The 20,295-nt window shown below is 39.3% G+C and overlaps 1 protein-coding gene across 1 annotated transcript; it reads right to left on the minus strand.

The window, feature by feature from the left end:
* Positions 1 to 14,323: 14,323 nt before the first annotated feature.
* TOMM5 (translocase of outer mitochondrial membrane 5) lies at positions 14,324 to 17,714 on the minus strand. Its single transcript, XM_079113501.1, has 2 exons — positions 17,521 to 17,714; positions 14,324 to 14,995 (listed from the first exon to the last, which is right to left on the minus strand). Exons 1-2 carry the CDS (start codon positions 17,639 to 17,641, stop codon positions 14,961 to 14,963), a joined length of 156 nt encoding a protein of 51 aa, XP_078969627.1. The 5' UTR covers positions 17,642 to 17,714; the 3' UTR covers positions 14,324 to 14,960.
* Positions 17,715 to 20,295: the final 2,581 nt, after the last annotated feature.

Below are 20,295 nucleotides of genomic sequence, written 5' to 3' on the forward strand. Positions count from 1 at the left end.
GCACCCACAGAGGTTCCTATTTCATAAAGTTTCCTATTGTAAGGGGTGTATCTGGAGGTGGGGGAAGATCAAGAACTCAGATTTGAATTGTTAAATTTAAGATGCCTGTGTATCGTCAAGTGCAGCGATTAAAAAAAAAAAAAAAAAACTGGACTCAGACCTCTGCATTTTAGAAGATAATATCAGCTACTGAAACCTAACCTACCAAGAATATTAAGAAACTATTATACTAAGTTAAGGTTTGAAACAGTTAACCCCTGTGGGCCCACTGACCTGTCAGTCCCTCGTTTTATATATTCTTTTAAACTGTATTCCACCTAGTACTATTGTGTGATAAGTTTGGTATGAATCTGGTGAGGCCTAAGTTACCTAAATGGAGCTGGGTTTTGTTTTGTTTAGTGATGCTGGGGGTCAGATCTAGGGCCTTCCTTATGTGTGCTAGGGAAGTGCTTTAAAACTGAGCTACACCTCCGCCCCTAGTTGTTCTTTTCAATAAATGGAAAAACAAAACACCTCCATCTGAAGACAATGATTTTTTAAATATATTTTTAGTTGTTGATGAGCCATTATTTTTATTCATTTATTTATATGTCGTGCTAAGAATCGAACCCAGTGCCTCACACATGCTAGGCCACCACTGAGTCACAACCCTCACAACCCCAATGATTGTTGAAAGTGATTTTTGAACAATGATTTTTGAAAGTGAAGACAAAGCTGTGTATAAAGCAGCCAGATACAGAGAGACCATGCTTGGGTCAGATTAGATCAGAAAAGGAGTGAAATCATACTACAATAAACTTGGTGATTTATCTTATTATTGATGACTGGCAAAACTATCACGTTTAATCCTTTGAAGTGTCCATTGTATGAAACTGGCAGTCTACACAGGACTGTCAATAAGCAATTAAAATCCTGAGTCGCTGGTGTGCCAGCCAACATTGTTTTGACATCTTTATAAAACAGCTAAGCCTGTCTCCCTTCTACTTTCATGATGTATACCCCACTGTTCTGTATAATTAATATATACCAATAAAATAAATAAACTATAAAACAACTAAGAATTTCAAAGCACAACAGCAGCTTTCTACCAGGGCATACTGTCTGGCTTCTCCACTAATGTTGCAAGCATCAATGCCACATGGGATTTTTTTTTTTTTGGTACTGGGGATGGAAGCCATGGCATTCTATCATGGAGCTACATCCCCCAGTCCTTTTTATTTTGAGACAGGGTCTTGGTAAGGCCTTGCTAAGTTGCTAAGGCTGGCCTTGAACTTGTGATCCTCCTTCCTCAGCCTGTTAAGTCACTGGGATAACAGGCATGTGCCACTATGTCCAGAGCCATATGAGAAATTTGACTTTTTAAAATATAAGTATTTAAATGTAAGAACATGATTTGCAAATTACAGTTGCCTCCTCCCTCCTTTCTGCCCTCATCTGTCCTGTGCGGGCCTCTATTTTGCTGCCTGTTGATTTTTCTCCTCTATTAGACTAGAGTAGATCTGCTTTTCTTTGTACTCTGGCATGTACTTGCTGTACATTACCAAATAAATAAGTAAATAATAAATAATTCCTCAGCCATGTGAACTTTATTGAAAGGTTAGGGTCAGGCAGAGTGATTTATCCAGGGTCAAGATAGTACCTATCTGTCGTCCTTTTGGCTGCCCTTCAGGGATCTGAACTAACTTCCTACAGCTGGGAGTTCTCCACTTACGGGCACGGAATGCTTTTCACTATGGAAGTGGAAATCCCAGGTATTCTGTTTTCCCTCTGCTTTTCCAAGTGATTCCAATGCTACAAATTAAATACTCCCCAGATTGAACTGAGAGCCAGAGACAACAAAGCCTCTGAAAAAATTCTCTGGTGACCATGGAAAGTGCAGCATGTTCTTTAGAGTGACACTTGCTGCATGATAGTGGCAGGGTTCAGTTCTGTGCCTGCAGCCTTGGCAAAGTAAGTGGTGGCACCTAATGCTCAGTAAGGATGGTGTTCTCACTGCACCAGGTCTGTGATCAAATGACAAAGGGTAATATTCTAATGGCCTGATTCTCTAGTCTTCCTGGTGATGCTTAGCTTTCTATTATCCTTTTAATATTTTTTTCCTTAAAGCTGCCAAAATTGGATTTTAATATCTGCAGCTGAAAAATCTGACTCATACAGTCATATAATAAAAGTTGAAGCTGTAACCCAGGAATCTGAAGTCCTAATTGCAGTGCTCTTTCCATACAGACTGACTTCCACTTTCCAACAACTCACAATTTTTACATTACATATTGATGTGTCCCTAAATCACTGTTTACTAAATTCACACTTTCACATGTAAGCTGACAAATGAAATTTCCATTGCCTGCATGGTGAGGTAGTAGAATATTCAGTTCAAACACAACCATATCTTTGTCCATATATCTGCTTATGTAAGTACCCCCTCCCATCTTTGGCCTCTATAGACAATGGAAAATGGAAATACTATTACTAATGTGACTGAAAAAAAGATGAAAACTATTATATATGTTTAAAGTCAATCTTTAGCTTTAATAGAATGATGGCTGGACCAAAACCAGCTGTTTTTATTGTTGTTGCTTTTGTTTTGTGATCCTGGAGACAGATTACAGGGCCAGGCCAGGGCTTTACCACTGAGAAGCTACACTCCCAGTCCCAGCTGTGTGTTTCATTTCTGAAGGGAACAATTTAAGAATATGTTTCATAACTGAAAATATTTCATCAGCACTGTTTTGAAAAGACAAAAATGCATGATTTTATAATGTTTAATGTCTCAGTAACAAATATATTCAACTTTTGTGTGATTTTTGTGAATTTGTAGTAAAGTAGGCAACTAGCACCACATATGTGTATCTATAATATTGAATGCTTACAAGTAGCATGTAGTTAACAACTGGTCATTGCCCCCTGGGTGATATCCAAAATGCAGAGTAGGGAATACTGTTTTATTTCAAATTTATTGCAGTATGTACACCAGCCAGCAGATGTCAGAGTGGAACCCGTTTCTTGATGCCAAGTATGAAAATAGTTTCTGAAAGGATGGAGGGCTTCTTGCTCTTTTCTGCTTAATGCAGTCATACTGGTCTTTCTTCCTCAAACACATCTGCTCTAACACTTTCAAGGCTCCCCACACTTTTTAGGGTGCTGGGCACCAAACCAAGGGACTTGTACGTGTTAGGAAAGCTGTATCTTCAGTTCTCCCACTCTTTACCTTGTCAATTGTTCTTTGTCCAGATATTAATTGATGTACCTCTTATTGAGACAGCCCTCCCCGCTTCTTCCCCGACCAAATAGGCCCAGGCTCCCCTATTCCATGTTCACACAGCTCTTTGCACTTGACTCTTGAAGCAGTTTATATGATGAAGTAATTAGCAATGGAACGATGTAATATCTGATTCCCCTGCTAGACTGCAAATCTCTTAAGGGGAGGGACCATGACTGAATTCTCTGTTGGATGACTCCTACAGCACTGCCTGCCCCACTGCTGTCAATCAATACAGTGTGAATGTGAACACCTCTACCAGATAGACTGCAAATATGTTTCTAAGGCCTCCACAATAGACTGTATGGCCTCGATGATAGATTGTATCCAGAAAGCTAGTACTTTCCTCTCCTTCAATTTAGCTGTTATTTATTCAGTTCATTCTTGGGACAGAAAAATATGAGATAGTACTTATACTCAAATGGTTTTAAGGAACAGGGAAAAGACAACAACAAACTTTCACCCTAGAGCAACAACCCCTGCTAGAGGGTATCCAACATTGATTTCTAGTGAAAGATCCCTTCCACAACCCAGTCCATGTTGGTCACAGTGTTGTCATTAAGTTCAAGAACAAATCTTCCTGCCAGGCATGGTGGCACATGCAGCAGCTCAGGAGCTGAGGCAGGAGGATTGAGAGTTCAAAGCCAGCCTCAGCAAAAGCAAGGTGCTAAGCAACTCAGTGAGACCCTGTTTCTAAATAAAATAAAAAATAAGTCTGGGGGTGTGGCTAAATGGTCCAGTGCCCCTGAGTTTAATCCCCATTTCCAAAAACAAAACAAAACAAAAATCTTCCTTATTAACTTTTTAAACATTTATTCTATTCTGCCCTCTGGACAACCCTTTTCATCTTTAAAAAACAGCTCTCAGACTTCTATCACAGGTCTTCCCCTGGCCAAACACCTATAATCCCGTCAATCATTTCTCTAGCAGTATGGTTTCTAGACTCCTTCAGTACTGAACTCTTCTCTGGTAAGATGGCTATTCTTGAAGCATCTGTCAGACCTGGACCTTAATACCATAATTTTACTAATGAAACCTAAAACTACTTTCATTTTTAGATGTGCCTGTAATTCCCAAAGTAGTCACTGAATTTCAGAATTGAAGAGACCTTTAGGTAAACTAATTTACCAAGTAACCAGAGCAGTTCTGCCCCACCCACTGAGCAGTTCTTGAACCAATGACATCACCTGAATGGTTCTGAAAAACAGATTTCTGGGTCCCATCCATGGTGGTTTTAAGTCAAAAAGTCTTTGGAAAAAAGCTTCCCAGGTGATTTCGTTCAAAACTTGTTTTGGAAAGCACCTCTGTACATGATGTGACATACATAATTCAGGTACTCTTTCCTCCACTATACCTGAGACTCTTCAGTAGCAGGGAGCCCACCACCAAAGGTGCTAGTGTAAGAAAATCCTAACATTCTTTGATTCCCAAGTACATGACATCCAGCATCTATTTACTCTTAAAATATGTGACTAGAAACTCCGTCATCCATATGACATAAAAGATTTAGAGTCCTTTTTCTACCAACAAACAATTATTAAAAATATGCTATTTTACCATGTTATTTACACTTGGAATTGGGAAGAAGCAAATAAAAGGGATATTTTGAGTCTAAATTATTTAGTGCAAAGATTCTAGTCCTTCCTCTGCTGTACTCTGTAAAATTAGGAATGGTGAAATAATTAAGGGGGATCTAAATCTGATATACTTAAGAAAGAAAATACGTTAAAAGAGAGGAGAGAAAAGAAAAACCATTAAATACTTTGTTAAAGCAGGATTAAGTACCACCTTTTATTAATGGAGACACTCAGTGCCCTCCCCTTTTCTCTCTCTTAAAGGAAAAAAAGGACCCAGGACGAATGGGTCTTATTTTTCACTGTAAGATCATCAAAGGTACATGGGAGCTGTGGCCAAACAACAGGAACCAAGAGCTGGCTTCACCTTCAGGAAAGAGTGCTGCACCTATGGGCACCCTTTAACTCAGGAAAATAAAGGAAAAAGCAATTGCTCTTTCATGATGGTAATTTCTAAAGCAGTAGAGTGCTTGCAAACAAAGTGAGGGTTAGGTTAAAGAGGAAAAAGTAGTTGTTACAGTAAATATTTCCCTCTCCAACTTCTTGAGTGGCATTGTGTCACTGAGCTAATAACATCTTATTAAGAATAATTCTTTTTCAATTTAATAGGTTTAAAATCTTACTTTTATTTTATGGCTTTTATTGTATCATATGCACGAAAGCTGTAAGAACAATGGTAACTCTGAAAATTGAGTATTTAAAATATTACAGTTGGTGTAAAGATTCAACAGTAAGTTTTAAACTTTACTCAAAGGTACACTGAAAACATAACAGCTTCATTTCACAACTGTTAAGATGAGCAACTCATCGGGCCTATCTTTAAGTTAGCCTAAATATTGCTTCTCTCCCATCACTCAGATAATCAGAGGCAGTGCAGCTTGACTTCTGGGAGAAAGGCTCCATGTAAACCCACCGCTGTATCATATTCTGCAGAGTCTCCAGTTTCAGCATTGTCCCATATAATTAACCTCTTGATCTCACAAAAACATTGGTACTTTCCTCCTAAATGAAGAGCATAAATTGTGGAAGGTCTGATGCAGTCCCTTCCAACCTACCCCATGTACACTTAGTTGTGAAACAAAAAAATTCGAACATGCCACCTCTTGTGGTGATAGCTTGAAAGTTCACAGCTGGTGAGTTTTCTCTCTCTGGCAACAAAAAAGAATGAATGGGTCCTATTTTTCACAGTAAGAACTTTGCTCTCCATTGAAAGTGAAGGAAAGATATTTGGGACATAAGAAGTCTCAAGGTTATTGCCTACCTTCACCTGCCCTCAATAGGACTAAACCTTTGATTTCCTTCCTGCCTTTTCCTCCTTATGCAGCTTAAATGACTTGTGCATCATCTCAGACATCTGTCAGTTCAGGTCTCCACATGGCAAAGGCACACTCCTGGATGAATCTGACTCTCCACCTTCTCCAGGTTTGCCTTTTGGCAGAGCAGTGCCAGAGAAAAACCCTACATCCAGGCACGGCAAATGAATGATCACCAGTTTTAACCGGAACTTAGGATCACCTGACAGGCAAGCTTACCTTTTTCTGGTTACCTTATTCTCACACTTCCCACAACTAGTTAAAAATTATTTCACTCTAATGCTTTGATTTAACAAATATGGAGTGCCTACTGGGTTCTAGGAAATCTTCCAGGTACACAAAGAATACAACACATAGTGATTCCTGCCCTCATCAAGCATATATTTAATGAGGGAATACAATTAACAAAATAATTAAGAAAAAATAAATGAGAAAAATAAAGCAGGGAAGGGGGAGTATGAAATTCTGGACAGGCTTTAATTTTTTTTTAATTATTAGAGTGTAATATAAATACAGAAAAATGCCATAAGTACATAGCTGCTGAATCTTCACAAGCTGAAATATCCTGTGGTCTATAAAGGAGTTGGGTAAAGACTCACTCAGAAAATGTCATTTGCTGGGCATGGCAGTGCATACCTGTAATGCCAGGGACTCAGGAGACTGAGGCAGGAAAATTCCAAGTTCAAAGCCAGCTTCAGTAACTTAGAGACAGTCTCAAAATAAAAAATAAAAAGGGTTGGGGATGTGGCTTAGTGGTTAAGTACCCCTGGGTTCAATCCCAGGTACCAAAAAAAAAAAAAAAAAAAAAAAGTTACTGAGACAAAGATCCAAAAAAGAGAAAGCAAAGCACTTGAGAATCTAAGAGAAGAGCATTCCATACAGAGCAAATCTCCCACACAAGGTCCTGAGGTAGCATCATGTCTGAGCTATTTGAGGAAGCAAGGCCAAGGTGGCTGGAGTACATTGAGGTAGAGGAGTGTCTATAAAAGGTATGATCAGCAAGGACCAGATTGTTCTCAATCTGCAGGCAACTATACTCTGTTGTTTAGTCTGAGTGAGACAGGAAGCCACTGGAGGGTTGTGAGTGTCATCTTCTGACTAGAAGGCCCATTCTGATTGCTATGTTATGAAAATACTGTAGAGGGACCAAGGGTGGAAGGCAAGATACTAGTTAAGAGTGTGTAGTAATAATTCAGAAGAGACAACTGGGTGCAGTGGTGCACACCAGGATTCCCAGTGACTTGGGAGGCTGAGGCAAGAGGATCACAAGCTGGAAGCTAGTCTCTGCCACTTAGTGAGACCCTGTCTCAAAATTTAAAACAAAATGAGCTGCGGATGTAACTCAGTGGTAGAATGCCCTGAAGTTCAATCTCCAGTACTCAAAAAAGAGAGAGGAAAAAAAAAGAAAAAATCCGTGAAATGATTGGACTGGATCAGAGTGGTGGAAATGAAGTTGGTGAGGTCATATTTTGATTGTAATTCGGAAGAAGAGCCAACAGGATTTCCTGAGGGACTGGTGTCGGGTGAAAAAGAGGAATCAGAGACGATGATCAGTGATAATAAGGTCTTTGGCCTAAGCAACTAGAAAGATAAAATTATTTCTGGAGACTCAGGCATAGGTTACATGAACGGAGCAAAGACAGGTACTTGGCTCTTTGGACAAGTATGCAATTAAAGGGGGAGGTCTCGACTTGATTTAAAATTTGGGAGAATGGCACTCAATAGCAAAAGGCTTAATGAGAAGGAGTTGGTGTGGAATCTGTAGACAAACAGGTATGAGGACAGACACATAGGACACTGCAATTCTCAAAGAGGTTAGAGAAATGAAAAGAAACCAACATAAGAACCTGAGGAAGGGTGTTAAAGGAGAATTAGGAAAAGTGGTGTGAGGAAGGGTCCAAGAGGCGGCTCCCACGATGGAGCAGTGTATTAAAATCCTTCTCCTGGAGATGGGGGTCAGTGTTCACCTTGAGAAGAGCAATTTCAGACTGATGGGGATGAAACCTAACTGGAATGGGTTCGAGAGCTAATGAGAAAGGAAATGAAGCATATGAGCAACATTAGTGAGGCATTTAACTACAAGAGCAGGGAAAAGGGATGGCAGATGAAGACAGGCAAGGACTCAGGGCCATGACAGATATTGTGGAGAACCACCAAAATCCAACGGTCAGCACCAGCACTCACCCCCACACTGGTGGCTGGGAATGTTGGCTGCTGAGCGCTCACAGTGAAGCTGCCCCTGCAAAGCTATGCCCTTCATACCAAGCATACATCCACCAACAAGCCCTTTAAAAGGGGTTCAAAGGCCCCGCCCAATTGCCTGATGCAGGATTTCTCTGATGGGCCAACCCAAAACACCCATGGGATGAGTAAAGCTGCGGGTGCAACTAGGGTGACTAACCATTCCTGTTTGTTCAGGACTGAGGGATTTCCCAGGATTCAGGACTATCAGCTCTAAACCTGGGACAGTCCTGGATGGCTGGGCACATAGTCACAAGTATATCACAACTGAACTTCTCCCTTGCTCAAAACTTGTTTCACTCACTGCCTAACACGTCTCCCCACAAAGACCACTTGCACCATAATCCCAGCACCCTCACCAGGGAACAGATAGGATTTAATCATCTGGGTTTTGCCAGGGAAGGACAATGAAACTATAGGGAAGAAAGAGAATTGAAGGTGGATTAAAAAATGATCACAATGATGAAATGTGAGCAGAGACCTGGTTGGAGGGGAGAGGAGACCAGGTGCAGGGTGAACAGATTATAGGGCCTGGTGGGGTCAACAAATTATTCATGTTGGCAAAAGAATGCTTCAAATTAAATCCAGTAAATGAACTCCCAGAGAAAGCAAATTTTTGCAGAAAGGAACTCTCAACTATTTCCCACCAAAAATCTAAACCCTTAATCCAGCAAATTAAGTCAGCAAATGAACTCCCAGAGAAAGCAAATTTTTGTAGAAAGGAACTCTCAACTATTTCCCACCAAAAATCTAAACCCTCATTGTATGTGGCAGACATAATGCCCCCACTCCCACCCCAAGATGCCCATGTCCTAATCACCAAACCTGAGAATTACCTCTTATGGCAAAAGGAACTCTGTGGATGTGATTAAGTTAAGGATCTTGAGGTTGGGAGATTATTCTAGATTATCTGGGTGGATTCAATGTTATCACGAGGGTTCTTATAAAAGGAAGAAAGTTCAGTCAGAGAAGATGTGACTGCACAAGCAGAAGTGGGCAGCCTCTAGAAGCTGGAAGAGGCAAGGCAGATTCTCTCCTAAAACCTCCAAAAAGGACGTAGCTCTCCTGAAACCTGTTTTTTAACCCCTTGAAATCCATTCCAAACTTCTGACCTTCAGGGCTACAGAAAATCAATCTGTGTTGTTGTAAGCCACTAGGTCCGCAGTAATTTGAAGCTAATACATTGATACACTCCCTTGTCTAAACTTGTTCTACTCATTCCCTAAAGGGGAGCAGCAATAAGAAGCTAACACTTCAGTGCACTCCTTCCTCTTTTTTCTATTATGTAGACCTGTTCTCTTCACACCTACATAAATCCCTTACCTGTTCTATCACATTTTGCAAACTCTTATCTGTGGCCCATGTGCTCATTCTTGAAATACTTCCAATCCTGAATTATCTCCTACACACACACACACACACACGCGCGCGCACACACACACACTTTCTCTCAGCCATACCATGGTTTTAATTAGCATCTATCTAAAAGAAACTCAATATCTATTTCAAATCAAAATGTTGGAAATATTTGGCTATCTGAATATCTATCTACTTAATTATCTCATTTCACGCAAACTTCCAACTTAGGTCCAAAATTGAACCCATTATTTTCCCCTGAAACCCTTGTCTTAGTTCAGTAATTGGCTACCATCAACTCAGCTATTTAAGCCAGGAATCAGGAAGTCTCACTTGATACTTTTCCTTCTTCACTACACATAACTGATTCAATATCAGTCTGCTCATTTACCCCTTTCATCTCCCCCTTCAAATCCATACACTGTGTCCAATGCTGTTTTAAGTGGGCAACTCTGAACTCCACACCTTGATCAACATGATCCCTGCCTGGTCCTCCCTTCCATGCCTTTTACCTCTAGATGATCCCAACTGATCCTTCAGGTCCCTAAACACCACTTCTTCAGGGAAGTTCTCTCCAGCAAGGTTAGATCTTTCAGATGTCAACTCACACAGCATCCTATGGTGGATTAGAGACCTCAAAAGGTAGTCCCACGCCTATTCATATTCTCAACTCCTAGGATAATGCCTTGTCCATAGCAGTAATCAGTAACTGATGAATAAATATGCAATTTCTTGGGCATTGTAAAGCCCAGATTATAATAAAATCATTTTCCCTACATGATCCGCAATAAGCATAAATATCTCACCTTTCAAATAGTAAAACACTTCTGTGATTTGGTCACCATTTTCTACTTTGCTGAATTCTTTCAACCAGGTATTCTATAGGCCAAAACCAGTCAGCTGTCTATTTCTGTAAATAAAGTTTTATTGGGACACTGCCAATTTGCATCCTCTTTGGCTGCTTTCACAATTGCAGAGTTGGCAGAGCTAAGATTGAAAAGCTTACAGAAAAAGCTTGGTCTGAAAAGTCTAAATACTTACCATTGACCCTTACCAGCAAGTTTGCCCATCTCTACATTTGTAGCTTCTCTGATGACTCAAGCTGCATGCAGAATTTATGAAGTGATCACATTGGAGTGAAAGAGTAAATGTCCAGCTGATTTCCTTTCTATACTATCTATACTATATGGTGCCTGGATCTTACAGGTAGAAAGAGACATGTTTAGCTCAAAAAAGGAGTGGGAAGAGAAAAAGTTCAGATTCCTGTACTTGTCCTTTGTGCCAAAGGATGGTTCACGTTTAGTGACACAATTTCCTGAACATTTTAACTGTAAAGCTAACTTATTTCATAGAAGAACTATAAAAAGAGCAATGATTAAGGCAGTTTTTAAAAACTGTAGCACTGCCAGCAGTGGGGACATTAACTTAGTGGTCAAATTTCTACCTAGTAAAGTGGTATTCCTCTACACAACCTGGTGTGGGGAATTAACATTTGTCTCTATCATCCCTTTTTCTTTCAATGTTCCATTTCAAGAGCATCCAATTTGCTATGGTTCTTTACTATTTCACATTACCTAGATTAAAAACAAAAGAAAAAACAACTAAGCTATATATGTATATAGTCCAACTATTTTCAATGCACTATTTCAGAACTGTCTATTCTAAGTATTGAGATCTCTCAGAGGGTACGGCCTGAATTTTGAAAAGCTAGCCACAAAAACTAAACCATTAGTTTTTCATATTATATAACACCGGAATCCAGAGTAACAATTATACTTATTTCCACCCCCTCCCACCAAAAAGCACCTAAGGACAGGGTATAACAAGCAAACATTAAAAATCCCCTAAGCCTTGGCCAGCTGCTATTTTTATCAGCCATATAGAAACTTTCAGAATCTCAACCTCTCCATCTGTTGAATGGCATCAATAATGATTGGTTAAGATTGATTTCAAACAATGAATAATAATAATTTTGAAGTCTGTATATAATTAGAGGATCAGCATGCTATCTCATAGCATCTGGAAACATGAATGAACTTGTTTAAGCAATAAATGCCAGCACAAATTACTTCTAAACAAGTTACACCAAACACTAACCATTAATAATGTTTACCAATGTCAACAATAGGGCCAACTGCTCTACTTTCATTTTCTCATTTAATTCTTACAATACTTTGAAGTAGACAGATGTTTCTATTATCCTAATTTTACAGTTCAAGGAAATGAAATTTATGGAGGTTCACTTGCTGAAAGTCAATCATATCATAAGTATCTTAAGTCAGCCTGTCTTCAAAGCCAGTATTCAAGAGCACGGTGCTATATACTGAACCTTCTCAACTAAGTCAGAAATAGGTATATATGACGACCATGAAACAGAACGAGAGGATTAAAAAATTATGTACTGTCTGGGTAAAGATGGTGAATTGAGCACACGTATGTATTTCTCCTTCCTGAAATTCTATCAAATGACAGTAGAAGTTTTTGTCTGTTTTAAGGTGTAAACTGAAAAGGACAGAAGACAATGTCAACAAAAAAATCAGAAGCTGGAGAACAAATGCACAAGTAGTGAATAACAGAGTAGACCCAAGGAAACTGAAGTCTGAGCTAGTAGTAGGAAAAGCAACTCAATTCACATCACAGAAAATTCTAAAAGGCTCAGGGACTGGTAGCTTCATGTGTCTCTGGAAGTAAAGTGTGAACAGGTAGACACAAAAACAAGTATTGGTTAAAATTCCAAGTAATTAGATGCTCTCTGCAACTCTATACACAACTGAACACCCTCCTTTCCCCAGCTCACTCTCCAAATTAGAAGTTTCTTTTCTAACTGGGCACAGTGGAGGCTGAGAGTGGAGGCTGAGGCAGGAGGATTCCAAGTTCGAGGTTAGCCTCAGTAACTTAGCAAGACTCTGTATCAAAATAAAAAATATCAAGAGCTATGGGTATAATTTAGTGGTAAATTTAATCCCTATTTATGTCAGAAAAAAAAAAAAATGTTATTTTTCGGAAATGGGTAAAACAGTCTCGTTTGTAGGAAGCCAGGCACTTTCAGTTGATATACTATATTTAAAATGCAGTCTCAATGAGCAAACACATAGTGAATATTGACACACACACATCCCTCTGCCCTGGGCCTCACCACAGCCCGTCCCCTCAGTTGACTGCCAGAATACTGGCAAGGAGTTCATTCTTCACTTAGGAGACTGGAAGAGTCTTGGCTGAGGAATGACCAGTTCAATAGGAAACACCTAAAGAGAGGAATATAAAAGTTTTACCAATTAAATGACCCAACAGACTGTCCTTCGGCAAAGCACAACATCAAGGAATTCTACCCATTCAGAATCTCTAATCAATCTGTTAGTATCCTGTTTTTATATATGAGCATACAACCAAGGATAACCACATATCTAAGTGCAGCCTCAAGCAAAAACCAACAAAAACAATTTTAGTTAAAACTAACTACAGAGGAAAAAGAAAACATCAAAAGTCGTATCCTTCTTCAAATAGAGATGGAGGGAAAATAACGGGAAGAAATCATCAATAAAAATTGACAAAATGAGAACTAAACGATACAAGTTTCAAGTTTAAACTGGTTTAGCAAGTGCCCAGCACAGTGAATTAAAATAAACACACCAAAGTATGTCAACATGGAATAAAGATTACTAGGAACAAAAGATTCTTGTTTCTAAGGAAAAACTTAGGTCCCACAAAAAGGTCAGGCACTAGCATGGTTTCAGATTTCCCAATAGCAACACTGAAACCTCAAATCTGAAGGAAAAAGCTTTCTAATCTAGAACTGTATATTAAGCAAATTATCAAATATCTGAATGGAATGAAGTCATTTTCAGACCAACAAGACTTAAAAACATTTACCTCGATGCTTCCCTCTGAATTAAGAAAGGGCTCTATCAAAATAAAGGGATAAATGAAGAAAAGATAACAGAAAGCAAGAGATTCATATTCGAACAAGAGGAAAAGGAATTCCCACAATAAAGGTGAAAGAAGTTCCCAGGTTACAGTCATACATCAGGCACAGAAGGCTATCAGTCTGGATTGGGACAGATCAGATGGCTCCAGGAAAGATTTATTTAGGAAGATGAAGCTGGGTGCCCAGTGAAACTAACAATGTGTACAATTTAGATATATTTTCATTAATTTAGAGAAAATTTCACAAAAAATGAAGCCTCAGAAAAATAAAAAGATGTGCAGGAAAAGAAACCCAGCTTTAAGAGTTTTAAGGATACTGATCTAATAAAAACCATACTACACTGTACTCTGGAAGGAAGAAATGACAAGAATGTGTGAAAGATGAACAAAAGGGGATAAAGTCCTGAAAATACATCAAGAAATCAATTGGCAATTCCTGTAACAGAAAAACCATGAAGTAAAAATCCCATCATGCTATTTAGAGACACAATTAGCTAAAAAGGGATGAGTGCAGTTGCTTCTGAGAGGACTATCCCTTTCTGCCAACAAACCTGGAGGACTATTTGACTTAAGAATATGGCATTTTTTTCCTTTGGTGGTACTGCATGCACTCAGCAGCAAGTAGTTCTATTGTTTTCACAAACACTGCTTGGCAGTAGAACTTAATACTACTTTATTAGGATTAGTCAATTATCAAATTCAAAACAAGAACTCAAGTCAATGCAGCATGTAATAATCACATAATAATCTCACCAGTGATTGTTGGTTTTCAGCAGAAAGTGGGATAAGAAAAATAAAAACCCAAATTTTCTTAATTGCTATGTTTATTAAAAATATAGACTAATACTTCTGTGATTAAATGTCATTGTGGTTGGGAGCTGACTTCATAAACATAATTGTAAGGGACTCTTCACAAATACACTGTGGACAGAGGTAAAAATGTAAACAGAAATGACTGACAAGACAGTGCCATTTCAAACATAATCCCCTTATAATTAATAAAATGGAGTCTGACACTATTTACAATCATACCAACATTCACAGAGGCCAAGTATCATAAGCATAAGGGCACACTATAATTACAAGATGTCTTTTCATACTTTCCAAATAGTTGTATATTTTAGCTATGAAGGTCAGTTACCATAGCCCAACTTGTTTTTAACAAGTAGAATTTTTATGTCCATTCAATGAAAGAGTCTCTTACACCATTCTGGGCCCATTCATTTGCAGACAGGAGGAGAGAAACTGTAACCAGGTTCTTTGTATCATGCATGTGTATGTGATGTCCAATCTTCATATGCTGTCCAATTTCTTTAAGATAAATGGAGCTAAAATAAAAAGAACAACACCCGAAATTAGTTTCCAGGTCTCAATCCCCAGGCTACATGACAGAAAAGACTTGGGGGTGGGGATCTTTATAGGTTTAATTCAATATGTTTTTGAAAAAAACTCTAAATGATAGCCAACCCTCTCCTTGTAAAACACAGCAAGCGATTCCCTGCCTTTCAAAGCAGCTCATTTCATTGTCATTCAACTATGATCACTATAAAGTTCACTGATACTCTAAAGAAAACAATCTGATGTTTTCTCACTTTAAAGACTCATTTGAAAGATGGCAGACGGTAGGAGAAAAAAACAAAACAAAACAAAACAAAACAAAACAAAAAAACCCAAACTCACACTGAAGTAAGGAACAAGAAGAGCTGGACACTTACTTTGTTTTCTCTCTGATTAGCTATATATCACTTAGGCCCTCCAGATCATAGCATCTTATTCAGCTACTATGAGGGTCTAACAAAATGTGGTACAAAGAAATATCTAAAAAATTAAGTGTAGTCATACAGATCTAAAGAAATGACATTACTGTCCTGTGTAACTATGCTGTGGCCACAAAAACTCAACAGATGAACTTTTTTAAAAAAATATTTTAGTTGTCAACAGATCTTTATTGTATTTATATGCAGTGCTGAAAATCAAACTCAGTGCCTCACACATCCTAGGCAAGCTCTGTACCACTGAGCCACACAACTCCAGCCCACATGAACTTCTTTCTTATACACACTTAAAACACTGTTACTACTAAACCGAAGATACTGAGATCTGTTGGAAGTTGACGAAGTCAGCAGTACATCCAACCTTCTCTACTAATTCTTAATCAGGGGGAAAACATCCACACAAAATGATGAATGGATAAACAAAATGTAGTATATCCACATAATGGGATTTTATTCAAATACAAAAAATTTCTGACACAAGTTGCAACTTGGATGAACCTTGAAAACATGCTAAGTGAAATAAGCCAGATACAAAAGGCTACATATTGTATAATTCCATCTATAGGAAAAATTCACAAAAGGCAAATCCATAGAGAAAATTAGTGGTTACCAAGGACTGTAGAAATGGGGTTACAGATTATGAACACGGTATTTCTTTCAGAGGAAAAGAAAATGTTTCTAAAATTGACTGCAATGATGGCTGCACACTCCTGACTATGCAGAAAAATCACTGAATCGTACACTTTAAATATGGATGTATCATATAATACACAAAATTATGACTCAACCTAAAATGTGATGATAAAGTAATTATCATCAAATGCCAAAACCACTAAGAAGAAAATATTTTACTGGCAGCTAGGTCAACAACACAAAAAGTTAAGAGGAAATACGTACATTTGGGAGTTATAAGAAGTTCTTGAGAGGGCTCAGATTGTAGCTCAGCGATAGAGTGCTTGCCAAGCACATGTGAGGCACTGGGTTCGATCCTCAGTACCACAAAAAAATAAATAAATAAAAACAGGTTTTGTGTCCATCTACAACTAAAAAAAGAAAAAAAGTTAAAAAAAAAAATTCTTGAGTGAGCAGGATTATTTGGGTGTTTCTGATCCCCAAAGCTCCCTCTCCTGGGGAAAGAGAGCAATACAGGGAAAGAGTACCCTTGAAAGAAACACCTGAACATGGAAGACCTCATCCTCAATGAGTTCCAGTCTAGGCCTAATATGAGCCTTCTACAGCATGACCTTTGTATGGCCTTCAGTGATTTGACCACCCTGCCTCTCCATCCAGACCAGACAATAATATACAAGCATGTAACAATGAAAAGGATACTGTTGACAATGAGGTGACAGCTGAAAGTCATTTCGGAAACACACCAATAAAATTAGAGAACTGCTCTATAAAGCTGCTTCCAGTTCTTATATTCAGTGTACTTTATGTCCCACCTGAAAATGGAATAGTCATTTGCAAAAAAGGATACAAAAAATGTCAGTCAAGACCAATTAACGGAAGTTAACTTTCGGCCAACTGTAAAGATCAGATATTTTTCTATTTCTATTAATCCTATAAACTCGTTTTTCTCCTCATTCCTTCCCCCAGAAGTAATTTTTTACTTTGCCCTTTGTACAAATTAACAGCAAGGAAGAAAAACCTTTTGAATTTCAAAGGTCAGCGCTACAGGACAGAAACCTGGCACTGAGTTAAGAGATTCTAGGTCAAGTCCATTCACTGAATCGCTGGATGACCTTGGCCAAGCCCTTTCCCTAACTGTGGCACTGTTTCTGGGTCTGCAAAATGAGAGTTGTCCTAGGATCGTCTTTAAAGCTCTTTCAACTCACTGTTAAGGTTGGGAGAGCGAGGATGAGCTAACCACGCGCGCAGGGCCACCACGTGCGCTTCGGAATCCCCGCCCAGACCCGAAGACTCTAAACTGTCGCTTCGACGGGCACGCCTCTTGCTCCCCGTGACGGCTTAACTCAGCTTAGCTCCCCAAGGGCTCGGAATGCCCTAGAGGACCAGAGGTGGCTGGGCGGTGTCGGCGAAGAGATCTCGTGGTCACAGCCCGGGAGGACACTTACTGACTCGCAACAGGGCCACGTAGATGAGGAAGTTCCGTATGGAAGAAATCACGTCCTCACGCATCTTCCGCTTCATCTCCTCCGGGTCCAGCTTCGGCGCGAGGCCCTCGATCCGGAACATCGCCGCTCTGCCTCACCAGCTTCCAGCCGCAGCTTCGGCTCTCCCTTCCTTACAAGTCGCCTCGCACCCGGAACTCGGCCAACCCCACTTCCTGTGCCCGCCCCTCGCTTCCGCGCAAGGGGACGGGAGCCTGCGAGGAACAATTCACATCCTAACGCAGCGGATCTGAAGAAGGACGGCCTGAAGGGGGCGGCAGTAATCTTAGCCACCGAGCCTCGGGTTCCTGCAAGTTGTTTCTTTAATATCCTCTGACTTGAGCCGAAAAAGCGCCACGCTGCAAAGAGGTTTCACGCCTCCCGGTAGGGGGCTCGCGCATGGGTACTACCCTGAGTAATAGCTGACATTTATTGAATACTCAATGCACTTCTTCCTGAATTACATATTATAATCTTTACTTCCCAAATTAGAAAATTGAAGCACAGAGACTTGAAAACAACTTGTCCAAATGTGCCTTAAAATATCTCAGGTGGGGAAAAAAGTGTTGAGGAAGAGAGATGAAACATTAGCAAATACTGAAAATAACATAAGCTGGTGATCGGTATATTATTTTAGTTAATAATTCTAGTCTTTCAAGCTTGAGTGTTTGAATTTTTCTGTGATAAGTTAAAACAAAAAGGCAACGCTGGTGAAACTTGCCAGAGACAGGGTTTTTAATATTTTCCTTGTTATTGCTGTATTCTCATTTCTGTAGTTACAAATTATTAATTAACAACCTGTGTAAAGCAAGTTCAAAACTGATCAGTATTTACATATTCAGGAGAATGTGCCTCAGAAACCAAATGCTCTGTGTAAAGTCATTGTATAAGTGTTATTGACACCTTAACCCAGGGACCCTGTCTGGATCCCAGCTGGCTGAATTCAGTACCCCACTGCAAAAGTACTTTACTTTTATAACAGAGCTCTCCCAAACAAACACCCTAGATCTCTACTCTTCTTAGTGTTTATTCCAAACAAATTGGCACCTGACAACCCCTGTCAAATATTTCAAGAAAGAACTCCAAGTTGATTTCAGAGAAATATCAAATTAACTAAAAAACTCCAGAACAGACAAAACTCCAAATAGTTTCCATAGAAATCCTGAATGAGCCTTTTAAGGGCCCAGACAACAAGAAGGAAAGACAAGGGTCAACGTGCACTGCCAGTGAGACTAAGGGAGAAGCTAAACTTTGGGCCTGTAGATTACTAAAAATTTATTTTTCCATCTTATTAAAGCAGCAAAGGACAGTTGGCACTGGTTTTAAGGAAAAGAAGAATGTCCCAATATTTAAATTCAGTTTCTTATCAGTTCCCTTCCTCCAGAGTAGGCTAGCCACAGGTGGCATTATAGCCCCAGCATGTGGTAACCCTTCTGTTACCCATGACCTAGCCCAGTGACCCTATCTGGATCCCAGCTGGCTGGATTTGGCCTGCCCATATAAGAAATAGATAAAAAATGGAAAAATGAAAAGAAGTAAAAACTGGTCAGTCTGATCGAACTGCATAAAGTTTACTATTCATTTTTCCATGTTTTGTCTATTTCTTATTCATCTGGTGGCTGAATTTAGCCAGTTGGGATCCAGGCAGGGTCCCTGGGCGAAGCCGTAGATGTTATTACTGAGGTGCAGGGGCAGAGTTCTACTGTAGGTAGTTACAATGTCAAGTTGAATTCTCTTTCCTCTGCACATTACTGATCTACTGTTTTTTTTTTTTAACAGTTGGTACCTGCAAGTGTAGATATTCCTGGAGTCAGAAAACAGGAGTTTAAGGCAATCAGACTTTCTGTCGCAAAATCATGAAAATATTGTTAATAGGCTGCTACTCCAAGTTATAAATGCCAATTAGCCATATATAATTCTCAGACATGAACCAGATGACTGAATTGCTCACAAAATCCATTTATTAGAAAGTTCCTTCTTGGCAGCACATTGCATAGCAACAATGAATTTTTGATAAGTCAAAACAATAATTTCTAATTTATCAATTAATGGTGGCAACTAATAACTAAGTTTTGCTACCCACCTTCCTGATTGACAGAGTGTAAGACACTGGGTGAGAAAAAGAGAACTCATCTGCTTATCCAAACTTACGTAAGCTTTTGCATCTATAATTCATGCAGTGGAATAGCCGAGGCAGGTCTGGAATAGGAGGGGCTGACTCCCAAGAAATAGCCTCCAGTCAGTCATTTGTGAATGTTTGGAAAATCTTTGCTGATGGCGGAAGCAGCAGGGGCCACAGAAAGAACCTGAACAGGAAAACCGTAGACATGGTCCTTAGAACTGACACCACCACTCACTGTCCATGTGAAAAGGAACAAGTCTATTTCACTGCAACTTCCCTTCTTTAGTTGTAAAGGGAGCACATGGGTTTAAATATTCCCGACAGTTCCTTTCAGCTCTAACACTATGCATTTTGAATTCTAATCATGTCATCTAGGACATAGTGATTGGGAGTGTATGGATATTATAAAATGTGGTCAGAGAACAAAGTAGCCAGTGTGTGTATTTGTCATTGTAGGAAGAATAATAAGCAGATCTCATCTATCTAAATGGCGAGGCAAAACAGATTGGGAAGGAAGGAGTTCTTATTCTAATATTCTTATTATATGATTCTAATGTAGACCCTAATGCTGGTCTAATTTAAATAACTGATTCACATATAGAACTACCATATTATTT

The sequence above is a fragment of the Sciurus vulgaris genome (genome assembly GCF_902686455.1).
Source record: "Sciurus vulgaris genome assembly, chromosome: 15".
Lineage (NCBI taxonomy): Eukaryota > Metazoa > Chordata > Mammalia > Rodentia > Sciuridae > Sciurus > Sciurus vulgaris.